The 13,024-nt window shown below is 42.7% G+C and overlaps 1 protein-coding gene across 8 annotated transcripts in view; it reads left to right on the top strand.

The window, feature by feature from the left end:
• The window catches only part of adgrl2b.1 (adhesion G protein-coupled receptor L2b, tandem duplicate 1), a 169,795-nt gene that overhangs the window by 74,753 nt on the left and 82,018 nt on the right, over positions 1 to 13,024 (top strand). For 7 of the 8 annotated variants that reach the window (XM_079569116.1, XM_079569117.1, XM_079569113.1 and 4 more), the window contains exons 4-6: positions 6,324 to 6,433; positions 10,285 to 10,299; positions 11,379 to 12,179. In XM_079569116.1, coding sequence (XP_079425242.1) covers positions 6,324 to 6,433; positions 10,285 to 10,299; positions 11,379 to 12,179 — 926 coding nt within the window. The remainder of the gene's footprint in view (positions 1 to 6,323; positions 6,434 to 10,284; positions 10,300 to 11,378; positions 12,180 to 13,024) is intronic. The other variant, XM_079569115.1, reaches the window with a different exon arrangement.

Here is a 13,024-nt window from a genome sequence, read left to right as displayed (position 1 = left end):
AGATTGTTCAGTAGAAGTGAAGAAACGGCAGCTGTAGCTAGTGCTAGCTAGCCATTAGCATTAGACCGATGCTAACATGTAGCATCATGTTAGCATTCTCTGTTATTGATGTATTTATGGGCTGTTGAACCACTTTGCTCCTCTCCATGTCTGTGTATCTTTATTTAGTCGAAAACTATATTCATAATTCAGCATTTGTTAAAGTAGTTTTTGAATAACTAAAAGTTTCGATTTTTCTCCAAATTGTTTCCCCCCTTAACTGTTTTCAAACATGACCATATATGGGCGATTAGAGATGCCGCCTGTATCTATATGACACATTAGACACAATTTTTGTTAAAACATAGTTAGCACGATTATATTTGAGATGGCGCTAAAGATTGTACCCAGCTTTCCTTAGTTTGGCCATTTTTGTGATGTTATAGTTTCACTTCCTTATCAGACACCGACAGGAAGTGACATAGATGAAGGAAAACAGTTTTAAACTGTTGCCGTGCCGACCATGTTATGCCAATGAGGAACTTTTCTGCCTTCATTAAAATTGCTGCTTCACTGAAAAAAAAAAAAGATAATTATGCAACCGATGAGCTTGGAAGTGATGTTATCTTTCTGAATAAGTCACATTTTCAAAAGCATTAAAACCTGTCATGTGCACTTTAAGTCACGTACGAGCAACTGCAAACATGAAGCTTAAAACATAAACAAACATGCCAGCAAAACCAAACATGCTGCTAGTGCTCAGACATCAACAATACTTTTTTTTTCAGTGGGTTATCAAAATAAAGCAAGCTCTCCTGCTTTTGCTAAATTGTTCACCCGTATGAAAATTTTTAATTTACATTATTGGTTCTATTTTATTCTATTTAGTGGGTGAAATGTTACACAGTGTGGTGAAATATTTTCAGCATCAAACTACACCGTGGGAAAAAACGAAAAGGGTTTGGATTCTTCCTGAAAACCTGCTTTCTCTCTGTGGATTCAACACACATTGTTTTTTCCCCCAAATGCAAAATCTTCCAAATTTGCCCCACCCCTTGCCCCGTAGTTCGCTTGTAACCGTCTCCATTGTGTCAGTCGATCGCTTTGGCAAGAACCTGCTTTTCAAACTTATCTTTGTCGGATATTCCCCGGAGGCGCATCGCGAGAGAGAGAGAGAGAAAAAAAACTAACACAACCTAGAACATTTCTAAGGATTCAGATCAGAGGGAATATCATAATTAAGCTTGAAGTGATAACCATGTTAGCGGTAGGGGAAAGAAAAAGAAAAAAAAAAGCTTTGGCAGCCCTTGATTAGACCTTCTCCTCTCTTTCCGCGGCAAACTAAGACACCCACATTAGGCCTTGATGCACAACCCATATGGGGATGATTAACAAAAGCCGCGCGAGACAGATAAATAAACATATTAAACCAGACTAAATGCGGATACGGAAACTGTGGCTGTTCTGCTGATTTGGAAATTGCATCTAAAGTATTTGTCATCAGAGGCCAATTTCTTCACAAAAGCAGCCCGTGCCAATGCTCGTCATTTTTTTTTTTTCATTTCTTTTTTTTTTTTTTCTTTTTACGATTTCACTGCGCTGTTGAGAAAATATTTGGTTTCTCTCGAGCAGAAGAGGCTAGATGAAAAATTGATGAAGCGACGAATGGGAAAGGGAGTTTGTTTTTAATATTCAGGTAATGGACAGTGTGTCGGACCACCTCCTCTTGTTTTCACGGCCCCAGACTTCCTAACCGGACTACAGAGCGTATTCCCACACAAAACATAATACAAACTGCTTTGCCGAGTTGCGTTGCATCATTTTTTACTGGCCACCTACTGCCTGACCCAGTAAAATAAAGTAACCGAATAAATCTTTTAGACCATTGGAGGATGTAGCTCTTAGGTAAACAAGCACGCACTCCCAAAACAAGGTTCAGATTCTCGGGGAATAAAACCTCCATTATGGCTGGCTGTGGCCTATTGTCAGTAAACTACAAAGGAAAATAGCACATTTCCTTCTAGAGTCGTTTACATTTGCCAAACCAAGGGACTACTTATGCTTAATGTCAATGTCAAAAAAATCTAGCAAGGAGTCAGTGTTTGCCTCATATCACTTCAGAGAACACAGCATTTTGAGGGATTTCAATATAAGAGAAAATGTCAAATCTGTTTTAAGCTGTTCTTCCCTTCTGGTTCAGGTTCAAGGCTAATATGTGAACATAAGCAGCTTATTATAGTTTCCTTTGTAGTTTTTGTGTGGCTTTTAAAGCAGTACTAAGTAATTCATGCCCCTAGAGGCTATAAGCGCCACTGCAGGTGTCGTAGCATGTTGCAGATTTTTACTCATTAATTGTCCGTGAGAGTAAATACCACGCTGACAGAAAAGACAAAGGGAGAGAGGGATATTGTACATCCAATTACACAATGGAGATCTTTTTTTTTTCACTCAAACTTGGCCGTAAATACTGTTTAAGTGGCACTAGGCCGCAGTTAGCTTTGCCCGTTAGCCTGTTAGCTTCTCCTTTGTGATTCCATTAGTGTGTATTGGCTCTGGGTCGGTGCAGTTAAAGCTACAATTGTGGTTTCCTGGCCAGATTTATTAAGTTAAGTTTATTAAGGTAAACAAGTTGCTTAGTACTGCTTTAACTTGGTGCCACCCAGCATTTTAGGAAGTCCCATAGGATTTGAAGGAGAGAAATCAAACAAATTGTTGAACCAGAGGAATGAACTCAAGCCAGCAATGTGAAAAGCATATGTGCTGCAATATAAACTCATAGGCTATTGTATACCACCAAAGTTGGGTTTGCAAACACATGAATAGTTATTTTTTTCTGGTTATGTTAAAGTTTCTTATTCACTGGTTTCTGTTTGCTTTCTTAACAAATACAAAAGATTTATTGATCATAAAAGGTTTACATCCATTTTTGCAACAGGAAAGAGCTACAATTGTAACATCAAACAGTGTTTAACAGTTTCAGTACATGAAAGGAAAGTGTAAGTTTTCCGTTGAAGAATCAGAGCTTAGTTTATCACAACTCTGAAGTGTTAGCTTAATTGTTACTTGCAATTAGCAACAATTAGCATGTGTGTTTTTCATTTGCAATCTCATTTTCTTATTCTTACTTAGCAGCTCTTAGGCACATTTGAACAAACAATACTTCTGTAGCACTTTATTTCTAATATGCACCATTTCCAATGTCTCTAACAACCGTCCTGCTATTCCCCGCTAAGCCTGCTAGCAATTAGCGGCTAATATGTGCACACAATTAGCAACAATTAGCAATTAATATAATGGTGGCTTTTTTTAGGATCCCATTGTTGTTTGCAAGAAGTGAATTTGTGTTTTTTTTTTAAGATAAACAGCCAGTGCTATATTGTTTTTTGTTTTATTGTTTTTTTAGTATAAAACTTAGCATGCTATGTTTCATTCATTCATGTATGTTAGCATCTATCAGTCATGCTCAAAATGCACCTACAGGCCTATATGAAATCTAAGACTATTTTGTGTGTGTGTAGAAGGGAATGTAGTTAAATTTACACCTCTTTAAATGTAGGGCAACATCTATACAATCACAGAATGGAGGCTAAGTATAAATTAGCATGAAGCCGACATGTAGTATTTAATGGTTTTGCCACTTATCATCCATCAGTCTCGTAGGGTGAGCGATGAAGATTGAATTAAACGGTGTCTCTGTGGATGCCCTTAAAAGACTGTCTTGCTCTTATGTCCCGTCCATCCATTCTCATTTTGATGCAGCGACCCGCTCGTTTGCGGTGCAGCCCTCCGGAGCGCTCGGCTGCAGACAGAGCATTAAAGCGAGCGGCTTAAATGCAGCTGGCACCATATTGTCCGGCCGGCAGCCCGAGCCTTCACTACCAATGCCCCCGCTCTATTTTTCAACTCCGTAATGGACTTTGTGCCTTTCTTTTATTCACATATACAATGTTTAATAATCCATTAGTAGGATATATCTAAAGGGAGATGTTACGCGCAGTGAAGGGAGCAGGTTAAATAGTCTGCTTGTAATGCATGTTCGATTGTGTGTCCTCACAAAAGTGCAGAGTGAAACGTTGTTTTTTTTCCTCCCCCCCCCCCTTTCCTTTTTGCAATATGGACATGAGACATTGCAATCCCATTACACTGCGACAGAAACCCCTCTTGAATTACTAATGGTTCTTTGAAAGTTACGCGCAATGTTGAAATGTACGTCCATGTCTGCTGCTGACCTGCTGCAATATTAATCCGCAGCTCGCGAATTGTTGAATGCCCTATTTTGGGGTCCGTTCTTATTTATCTATTTTTATTTCTATTTTTTTCTCGTTTGCCCTGCTGTTTTCGCTGACATCATTCTCAATCCCCCCCCTTCGATCTCCAGAGAGCTTGATTGAAGCGGAGCCAATTTCAGCCTATACTGTATTTACACAAACGTTGTCCGCCGCTGCTCTTGTTCTCCCGTGGTTGATTGAAACGGGAGCTTTCTTTAGCGCAGGCCACGTGACATCTGCATGCGCACAGTTGATTCAACGATGGCTGCAACGCCCCAACCGAACCAATGCTTGTTAAAGGAACAGGCCACCGATTTTCCATACTTTTTATTTGTATTTATTTATTTATTTATTTGATAGGGACAATGCCTATTGATGAACAGTTGCACATGAGCACTGTAAATATGCCAGATTATAGCGGGGATGCTAGTTTCCATCTGTAGTCCCGAGGCAGGCAGCACATACACAATTTACAATTAACATAATGTGACAACAATAAATGCAGTAACAACTAAAAGTGCTCACAGGACTGGTTTTCCTTTAGCCACAGTTTAAAACGTGCTTTGAAAGTGGCCAGAGTTGGAGTCTCTCTGACTTATAAAGGGAGACTATTCCAGTACTTGGTGCCTTTTACAGAGAGCACAGTCTGTCCAAAGGAGGTTCTCCTGTGTGGAACCTCACAGTCTCCTCGAGCTGATGCCGTGGTGCCCATCCCACTAACAGACTTTGGCTTGATGAAACCCTGCAATGGAGGTGGAGCAAGTCCATGCAATACTTTATATACAAGGCAACCATATTTGAAATGAATGAAGTTATCAAAATTGAGTAAATGAGTAAATACTGAGAAAGGTTCTTACCTGATACGTACCTGTCTGGTCTGTGTGCGTGCCCGTGGAAGAGCTTGGTCGCTTCTAACTTCGCCCATTTGGAGGAATATGCTGGGGGAGGCCAAATGCTAGCAACATCTTTGGTCTTTTTGCGTGACTGAGCGCACGCACAAAGACCAGACACGCACACAACAACTCGTCTAAGCTCAGGTAAGAACATGTCACAGTATGTAAAAACGGTAGCCTGTTCCTTTAAGAAACACTTGGCATTCACGGCATTCAAGCTTTTTGATGCCGTAATCTTAGAGGGAAGGAACTTGTGCAGCTCTATGGGTGAGTCACTGTTTTGGGGGAAGTACAGATATGCAAACATCATGTTGAAATGGATCTTTTTCGTCGGGGATTGGGTTGACAAACTTGCCATACATGCAATTACCCGAGAAGGTCCTTTCAACTAACAACATTCATGTCATACCTGAAATATTACCTGAAAAAAAAGAGTCACCCTCACATAGAAACTGTTGAATTTGGTGACTGTTTTTTGTTTCATGTAAATCAGGCCGTACACATGAGAAAAACTATGTTCACACGTCACATGAATCCAACCTAAACGTACACGTAACACTCGATTATGTTTCTAATTGAAAAATGTTTTATGTTGAATTACATTGAAAGATTGTGTTTGGATGAAAGCATTCGGTTTCAGAAATGATCTATATTTGTGTTGCTAAAAAAGCCGCATTTTGCTTTTAACATTGACACAATTACAAAGGTCTCCTGTCTGAAAGTTCAACGGAAACCTTTACAAACTGACCCTTTTAACATCTCTCATCAGGATCAACATTTTTTTTTTTTTCTGTCACCGCGCGGCACATTCTTTCCTCCAGAAAAAAGCTATTTACACGATGTTCGCCGCATTTTTTCCGTGAATCACCGCATGCCTTAGCCACCCACCGAGTGCCTAATGAATGTCTCCTCTTTCAATAATGGCATGGGGGGGGGAAAACATGGTAAAGCGAAATGCCTCGGCTGATTCCGAACATGCCTTTAGCTGCTTCTTCACACTCATTACTACATTGATTTAGATTAATTTTCTTTTCCACAATGCTTCTCATTCCTCCTCTCCTCAAGGTTGTGTCACCCCGGGATCTCATCAGTCTGTAATGGACCTCTCTTCTTCTATGAATGTGACAAAAAAAAAAAAAAAAAAAAACTCTGGTCAATGCAGTCATGTATTTTCTCTCTCTAGGTGCAACAACCGTACGCAGTGTGTGGTTGTCACTGGCTCTGATGTCTTTCCTGACCCTTGCCCCGGCACCTACAAGTACTTAGAGGTCCAGTATGAGTGTGTACCATATAGTAAGTATTGCATTCCCACTTAATTTCATCGTGACTTCATGCGTACTTGTTTTGCAGGTGACTCGAAGTGTTGCGGAAAAAGATAGTGGTCTTAGTTTATGATTCTGATATTTTGAAGGCCAAGAGTTGACAAGTCATGTTAATTAAAACTGTTTATAATTGTTATTTTACAAAGTTTATAAAGTAATGAAGCGCCGTGGCGACTCTGAAGGGCAAGTATCAACAATATGACACAAACAGGAGAACTCGTTTGCAGATTTTATAAACAAATCAAGCAAATTGGAAGAATTAATCAATAAAGACTAACCTTGGTTTGCTCTTTCACGAATTTTTAAAGCCACACTGTGTAACATTTCCCCCAGTAACTAGAACACAAAAGAGAATCAGTTTCATTACGGGTGTTTTTTTCCCCCTGTGAAAATGTCTCATAAAACACGCTTTTTACTTCGAGTGGCCTCTCTTCTCCTCAGACCTGTTCAGTAACCTTGCAAAGAATGGGACATCACCTGCCCGTTGCCATGGAGATGGTGCTGCTTTTATTAAACTACAGGTAGCCTAAAGTTAGCCTCCTTCAAATGCTTTTATTCACAAGCCACAGCAAAAATGACATTGTGGCAAAATAACATGCAGCATAGCCTGGAATGTTACACAGTGCGGCTTTAAAGAAGAACTAAGTAACATGTTTCCCTTACAAGTGTTAATGGGATGATTGGGGGGTCTTCCATCTCCCCCTGGTGTCTCTGGCCAGAAAAAAACAACAACTTCCCTGCCTCTGGGTCGGAGGCGCAATACACACTAATGGAATCACGAAGAGCACGCTAACAGGCTAATGGGCAAAGCTAACTCCGGGCTAGCACCACTTAAACACTATTTACAGCCAAGTTCGAGTGAACAAGATGATCTCCATTGTGTAATTGGTTGTAAATATCCCTCTCTCCCTTTGTTTTTTTCTGTCAGTGTAGTACTTACTTTCACAGACATTTAATGAGTAAAAACCGTCACATGCTACGACACCTGCAGTGGCGCTTCTGGCCTCTAGGAGCATGAGTTCTGCTTTAAGACCCCATTTTGACTTGCCATCCAGGTTTCTGCGATGCACACAGTCTCACTTACCACATTGGAAAGCTATTACTATAAACTATCATAAGGGTTTCACTCGCACACATTTGTCCCTATGTCTTTAGCCACATCATAGAATCTCGTAAAAAAAAAAAAAAAAAACGATTTATGAGCAAATGTAGTGTTCATGTATGCCGCAAGAAAGTGCTGTAAAAATATTTCTCCGCTTCTATGCCTCCCAAAACTAGCTTTTCTTCACGCGAACAGCCACATAGTTGTGGCACCGTTTGAATTTTCGGTGATATCGGACAAAGTTCTTCGACCTCATTTGGAGGTTGTAAAGTTTTGAAAGTAAGAGTTCATACATGAGTAAGCATTGTCCTGCTCGGGTTTTAATGGTCACTGCAAAATGGCAGGGAAAAAAAAAACAGAAAGTCTTTGGTTTATTTTATAGTTTGCTCTGCAGCTTTTCAAGTGCTAATTTTCCCATGTGTGTAATTTGTAGCACAAGATAAATAACAGTTGCATGTAAAAGATGTCTGGGATCTTAATCTACCTTAAAAGGGTGTTTTCAGAGCGTTTTGGCCGAGCAGCTGCGTGCTACATCTCTCCTGTGGCAGCGTAAAATGTATGAAAAGTAAACATTTTTTAATATATTGACCCCATTTCGTTCCCTCTCTCAAACAGACCTCCCTTTCACCTTCTCAACAGCTCCCAGATGACTAACCTCTTTGCTCTGCATTTTGTTAACTCTCCGATTTTTCATAAGATGTCTCAAGAGCTTCTCCACACACACGCACACACACACACACACACCTCTCTTCCCCCCCTTTTTCAACCCAGGGCTTTTTGCAGCTTCCGCCGGGCTCCACGTTAGGCGGATCACTCATCAGTCATCCCATGCGCCGCCGTGGCTCATTTGCAGAGGTTTGGTCCGTAACAGTGCAGCCGTGTCATGTTTGACGCGCGTGGGCGAGCGACTTCTTTGGATTCCATATTTTTCTGATTTGTTTTTTTTTCTGAAAAGTTCGAACAGAATCCACCCGCAGTCGATAAATGCCAGATATAGCGTGCGTGTTCGCTCTCTGAGTCGTATCTGTCAAAGCGGGAATGGAGATGTGTTCGATATTTGTTATTAACCAGGCGCTTTGCAGGAAAAGCGATGTTTTTCTTTACAATCTCTACACCGGTGTTTCCTAACTGGTGGACCGGGTCCCAAATGTGAGCCTTTCAATATGCATCTACGGAAAAAGTAAATATAAAAAGAAATATAGAAAATCACTGTTTATTGGATACTTTTCAATCAGGATTTCAGCTTTTTAGGCTTAAAGGGGGGGTATTATGCAAAATCGACTTTTTCAAGCTTTACATCATGTTATTATGTCATTCCCGCATAAAAAACATGCCTGAAGTGTTGCCTTGGCACATTCACGTATTTTTGAGTAATCTGTAAAAACTCTGATGGCGGCCATTTTAGGGATAGGTTTGCCTGAGTCCTCCTAGGAACGCCCCCACCTCCTGGAGACGCCTCCGAGCTTTCGTCACCAGCCGAGTAACCAACCACTGCTCCTCAGCAGAACCCCCTCCCCCCTGATGCCACAGACAGCGTGTGGAGGGGGCGTGTCGGAAAGGGTCAGAGGTCCTTAAAGAGACAGAGGCCTATTTCAAGACATTCGCTACAGCCATTTTGAGAGAGCAATTTTATACAAGGCAGTTATTTTAATTTACTGCATTTACAGACCAACAGAAGGTTTCGTCATCATTGTAGTGTGATATAGACTGGTGCTATGTGGCTGAAAAAAAGCATAATACCCCCTCTTTAATGAAGGCTTATTCATATAATACACCATACCACTGGTTTGAACCGCATATGCTTTGAAAAATAATTTCAATTCGGTCATGTCAAATTTCATATACCAGCACATAAGTTACAGCTCACGTATTCGAATAAAGACCTGTTATCCCCATTGAAACAACAAGGATAACAATCTCTGTCCTCCAGGATTTTTATTCCAGTGTTCACTAAAATCCACTTGCAGTTTACATCTCGGTTGTCTAAAAATAAAGATGCCACACTATCTTTTCCGTGTCTTTGCTTGTTATGTTCTAAGTGTGTTGTGTTGCTGCTGCTGCTGCACCAAGGCTCATCGCTCCCATACTGACTTTGTTTTAACAGCCGAGTGCAGCTGTCTCAACGTCTTTCACTGAAGGCAATACTTAGCATTTAATTTGTTATCATGTAAACCCAATCTGCAGCATTGATCTGATGATGAAGATGCCTCAACGTTATCCAATTAGCAGGTCGGCACACCACGTGGATGTTAACACCTTGTCAGGATGGGTGCAATTCCAAAAAAAGAAGAAAAAAAAAGAAAAAAAAAACTTCTCTGGAGGTTGTTATTTGAAAGTTCAAAAGAGACTCTTTTCAGCCGGCGCCGTTGCCTTGTAAACAGCACCTCGGAGGCATCGATTCTACATTTACAGTGGCTTGTGTGGTATTTTGCCGGCAGTTAAGGATAATAGGAATGAAAAATGTCACGCACTGCGAAGCGCGGCACTTTGCTCGACTTCAAAACTTGATTTTTATGTCCTAGGATGAGACAACTTTTGACTAACAAAACGCCCTTTCTTCCTCTCCTAGCTGCTTAAAAACAAAGCGGCCCCCCGGTTCACCGCAGGGTCGTCCTCCGCACTAATTCTTCTTTTGTGCCCTGCTGGTTGACACATGATAACCTTTTTCTCTCCCTTTTTTTGCACTCTTTTTTCGCTTTCTTTTCCAATGCCTGAAATAGAAGTGGAGCAAAAAGGTAAATGCGTGGTCTGGTCTTTACCCAACCCCACCCCTCCGGCTCCTTGTTCTTGTCGTGTTGAGTACAACTCCCCTCACGTATCCCCCCCCCTCCTCCCACTCCTTTTCCCCCCCTCTATTGCCTCCTCTGTCAAACCCCCTAAATAAAAACCCCATTGGAGGATTGTTTGCGCACCCACGGGAGTCGAAAAATGAATCTCCCAAAAAAAAAACGCGATTCCAGGTGACGCCCAGGGGTCACCGATTGTGTAGCTTTTAAACCCGAGTGGATTTTTTGCAGGGCCTCTCGAGCAATGCCGTGTGTATTTGGCTTCCAGTTAGCTTGCCTGGCCCCACTTCTGCTGCACCCATAGCACGTGATGTGGAATAGCAGTGATGGCTGAGTGAGATTGGCACGGGCTGAAAAAGAAAGAAAGAAACAAAAATGTGAAAGAGAAAGAAAACAGGAATTCAGTGTTCCCTGTTTATTTGGAACCAATTTAAAACCGGATCCGTGCCACGGCCTCGCTCACCCATCAGTGAAAACTCTCTTTTGTCTTTTGCCACGGAAAAAAAAGTGGCGACAATCCTGTAGCGCTGTTCAGTCTTGAGTCCCCCCCAGTCTCCACTTTTCATTTTGTACCAACGCTTTGCTGCCGTCACCGCCATGACAACCTGTTTTTTCACTCTTACTCCAAGATGTGAAGTCTTTCCCCCTTTAAATCGCATTGTTTTTTATGTGGAACATGCATGTGTGTCCATATACCCAACTGTGTGTAAAAGGCAGCATTGTTATCATTTCTTTTTTTTACCACTCCTCCATTCCATGTCTTTATTACAGGTTTTCTGTTGTGTTTAGTTTGATTTTGAACCAGCTAAGTGTAGCAGCAGACCTTTGATTCACACATCTTTCATTCAAGTTTTTTGTTGCTATTCAAGATTTGTTTAAAAAGACATTAGCAAAAACTCTTTCAAATTCACAGTCCCTGACCTTTTGTTCTGAGCGGCAACAGCGATGCGTTTCGTAGAGAAATGTCTGATGCATTTGCTAGATTTAAATTGCCTGACATTTATTTCCATTCTTCTCTCTGTCACTAGTTTTCATATGTCCCGGGACGCTGAAGGAAATAGGATCCGCCACGTTCCTTTTTGAAGCCGAGCAACAGGCGGGCTCCTGGTGCAAAGACCCTCTTCAATCCGGAGATAAGGTCTTCTTCATGCCGTGGACGCCGTACCGCACGGACACGCTCATCGAGTACGCCTCCCTGGAGGACTTCAAAAACGCCCGGCAGACGACCACCTACAAACTGCCCCACCGGGTCGACGGGACGGGGTTCGTCGCCTATGACGGCGCCATTTTCTTCAACAAGGAGCGCACCAGGAACATCGTCAAGTTCGACCTGCGCACGCGCATCAAGAGCGGCGAGGCCATCGTCAACAACGCCAACTACCACGACACCTCGCCGTACCGCTGGGGCGGCAAGACTGACATCGACCTGGCGGTGGACGAGAGGGGCCTCTGGGTCATTTACGCCACGGAGCAGAACAACGGGCGGATCGTCCTCAGCCAGCTCAACCCCTACACTTTGCGCTTCGAGGCCACGTGGGACACCGCCTACGACAAGCGCTCGGCCTCCAACGCCTTCATGGTGTGCGGGGTGCTGCATGTGGTGCGGTCCACGTACGAGGAGAACGAGAGCGAGTCGAGCAGGAGCCAGATCGATTACATTTACAACACCAAGCTGAACCAAGGCGAGTACACGGACATCCCCTTCCCCAACCAGTACCAGTACATAACCGCTGTGGATTACAACCCCCGCGACAACCAGCTGTACGTTTGGAATAACTTTTACATCCTCCGCTACGACTTGGACTTCGGACCGCCAGACCCCGCAGAAGGTGAGCGTCTTTTGGCTTTGCTCTGGCCCCATTTTCATTTAGCGTAATTATTGTGTCTGGTTTGCAGAGATGGGAAGTCACAGATGGATGACTTTTAATTTTGGATGCAATTCAGGTGTGGCGTCAGCGGGGGGAATGACTGAGGAACGAAAAGAAAAAACACAAACGCGGCGCTTGTGTTGGTCTTGGGAGAAAGGGCTCATTTGCAGACAGGAATTACAGATTCACCTTGGAACGAGGTATAGCTCCCACAGGGATCGCGCGGCTCCTTTAATACGGCGCACGCGAGACGCAACGCTCTTCTTTAATCTCCCTCCCGTATCCAAAACCATTATGAACGCCGGCCTCGTGACCTGCCAATACATCTGAGTAGTACTGCGCACAGTGTGTAACCCTCCATTTTCCCATTTCCTCACCTTGGTTCTTTTTTTTTTTTTTTCCAAGTTGGGTTGCCATGGTTACTTCATGAACTCTTTTTTTGTGTGTGTGTGTGTGCCTCAGACAGTGATAGATCTGGAGATAATAGCTGCCCCATTGTGACAAAGTAGTTTTTTAAAGCCAGAGTGCGCCACACGGTTGATTCAAGGGGTATAGTTGAACGCTCGAAAGCCTGAAAGAGAGATCAATTACAGTTGAGGATCTCGTCAGGCGGCACAAAGCTTAAATTAATCTGCAGGAGGGGCAGGAGAGGCGACGACGCATGTGTCATCAGAAGGCGTTCTTACACCGCGGCGATAATGGGGCTAATTACCCGACAACCGCCTTATCCCGCCGTATCCCGGCCCTCGAGCCACTGAGCAGGAGCAGGAAACTAGAACCTTGACCTTGGCTTTTCCTTTTTTGTC

The sequence above is a fragment of the Gobius niger genome (assembly GCF_951799975.1).
Source record: "Gobius niger genome assembly, chromosome: 13".
Lineage (NCBI taxonomy): Eukaryota > Metazoa > Chordata > Actinopteri > Gobiiformes > Gobiidae > Gobius > Gobius niger.
The sequence above is the reverse complement of the archived record's forward strand: the minus strand, read 5'-3'. Positions and strand labels throughout refer to the sequence as shown.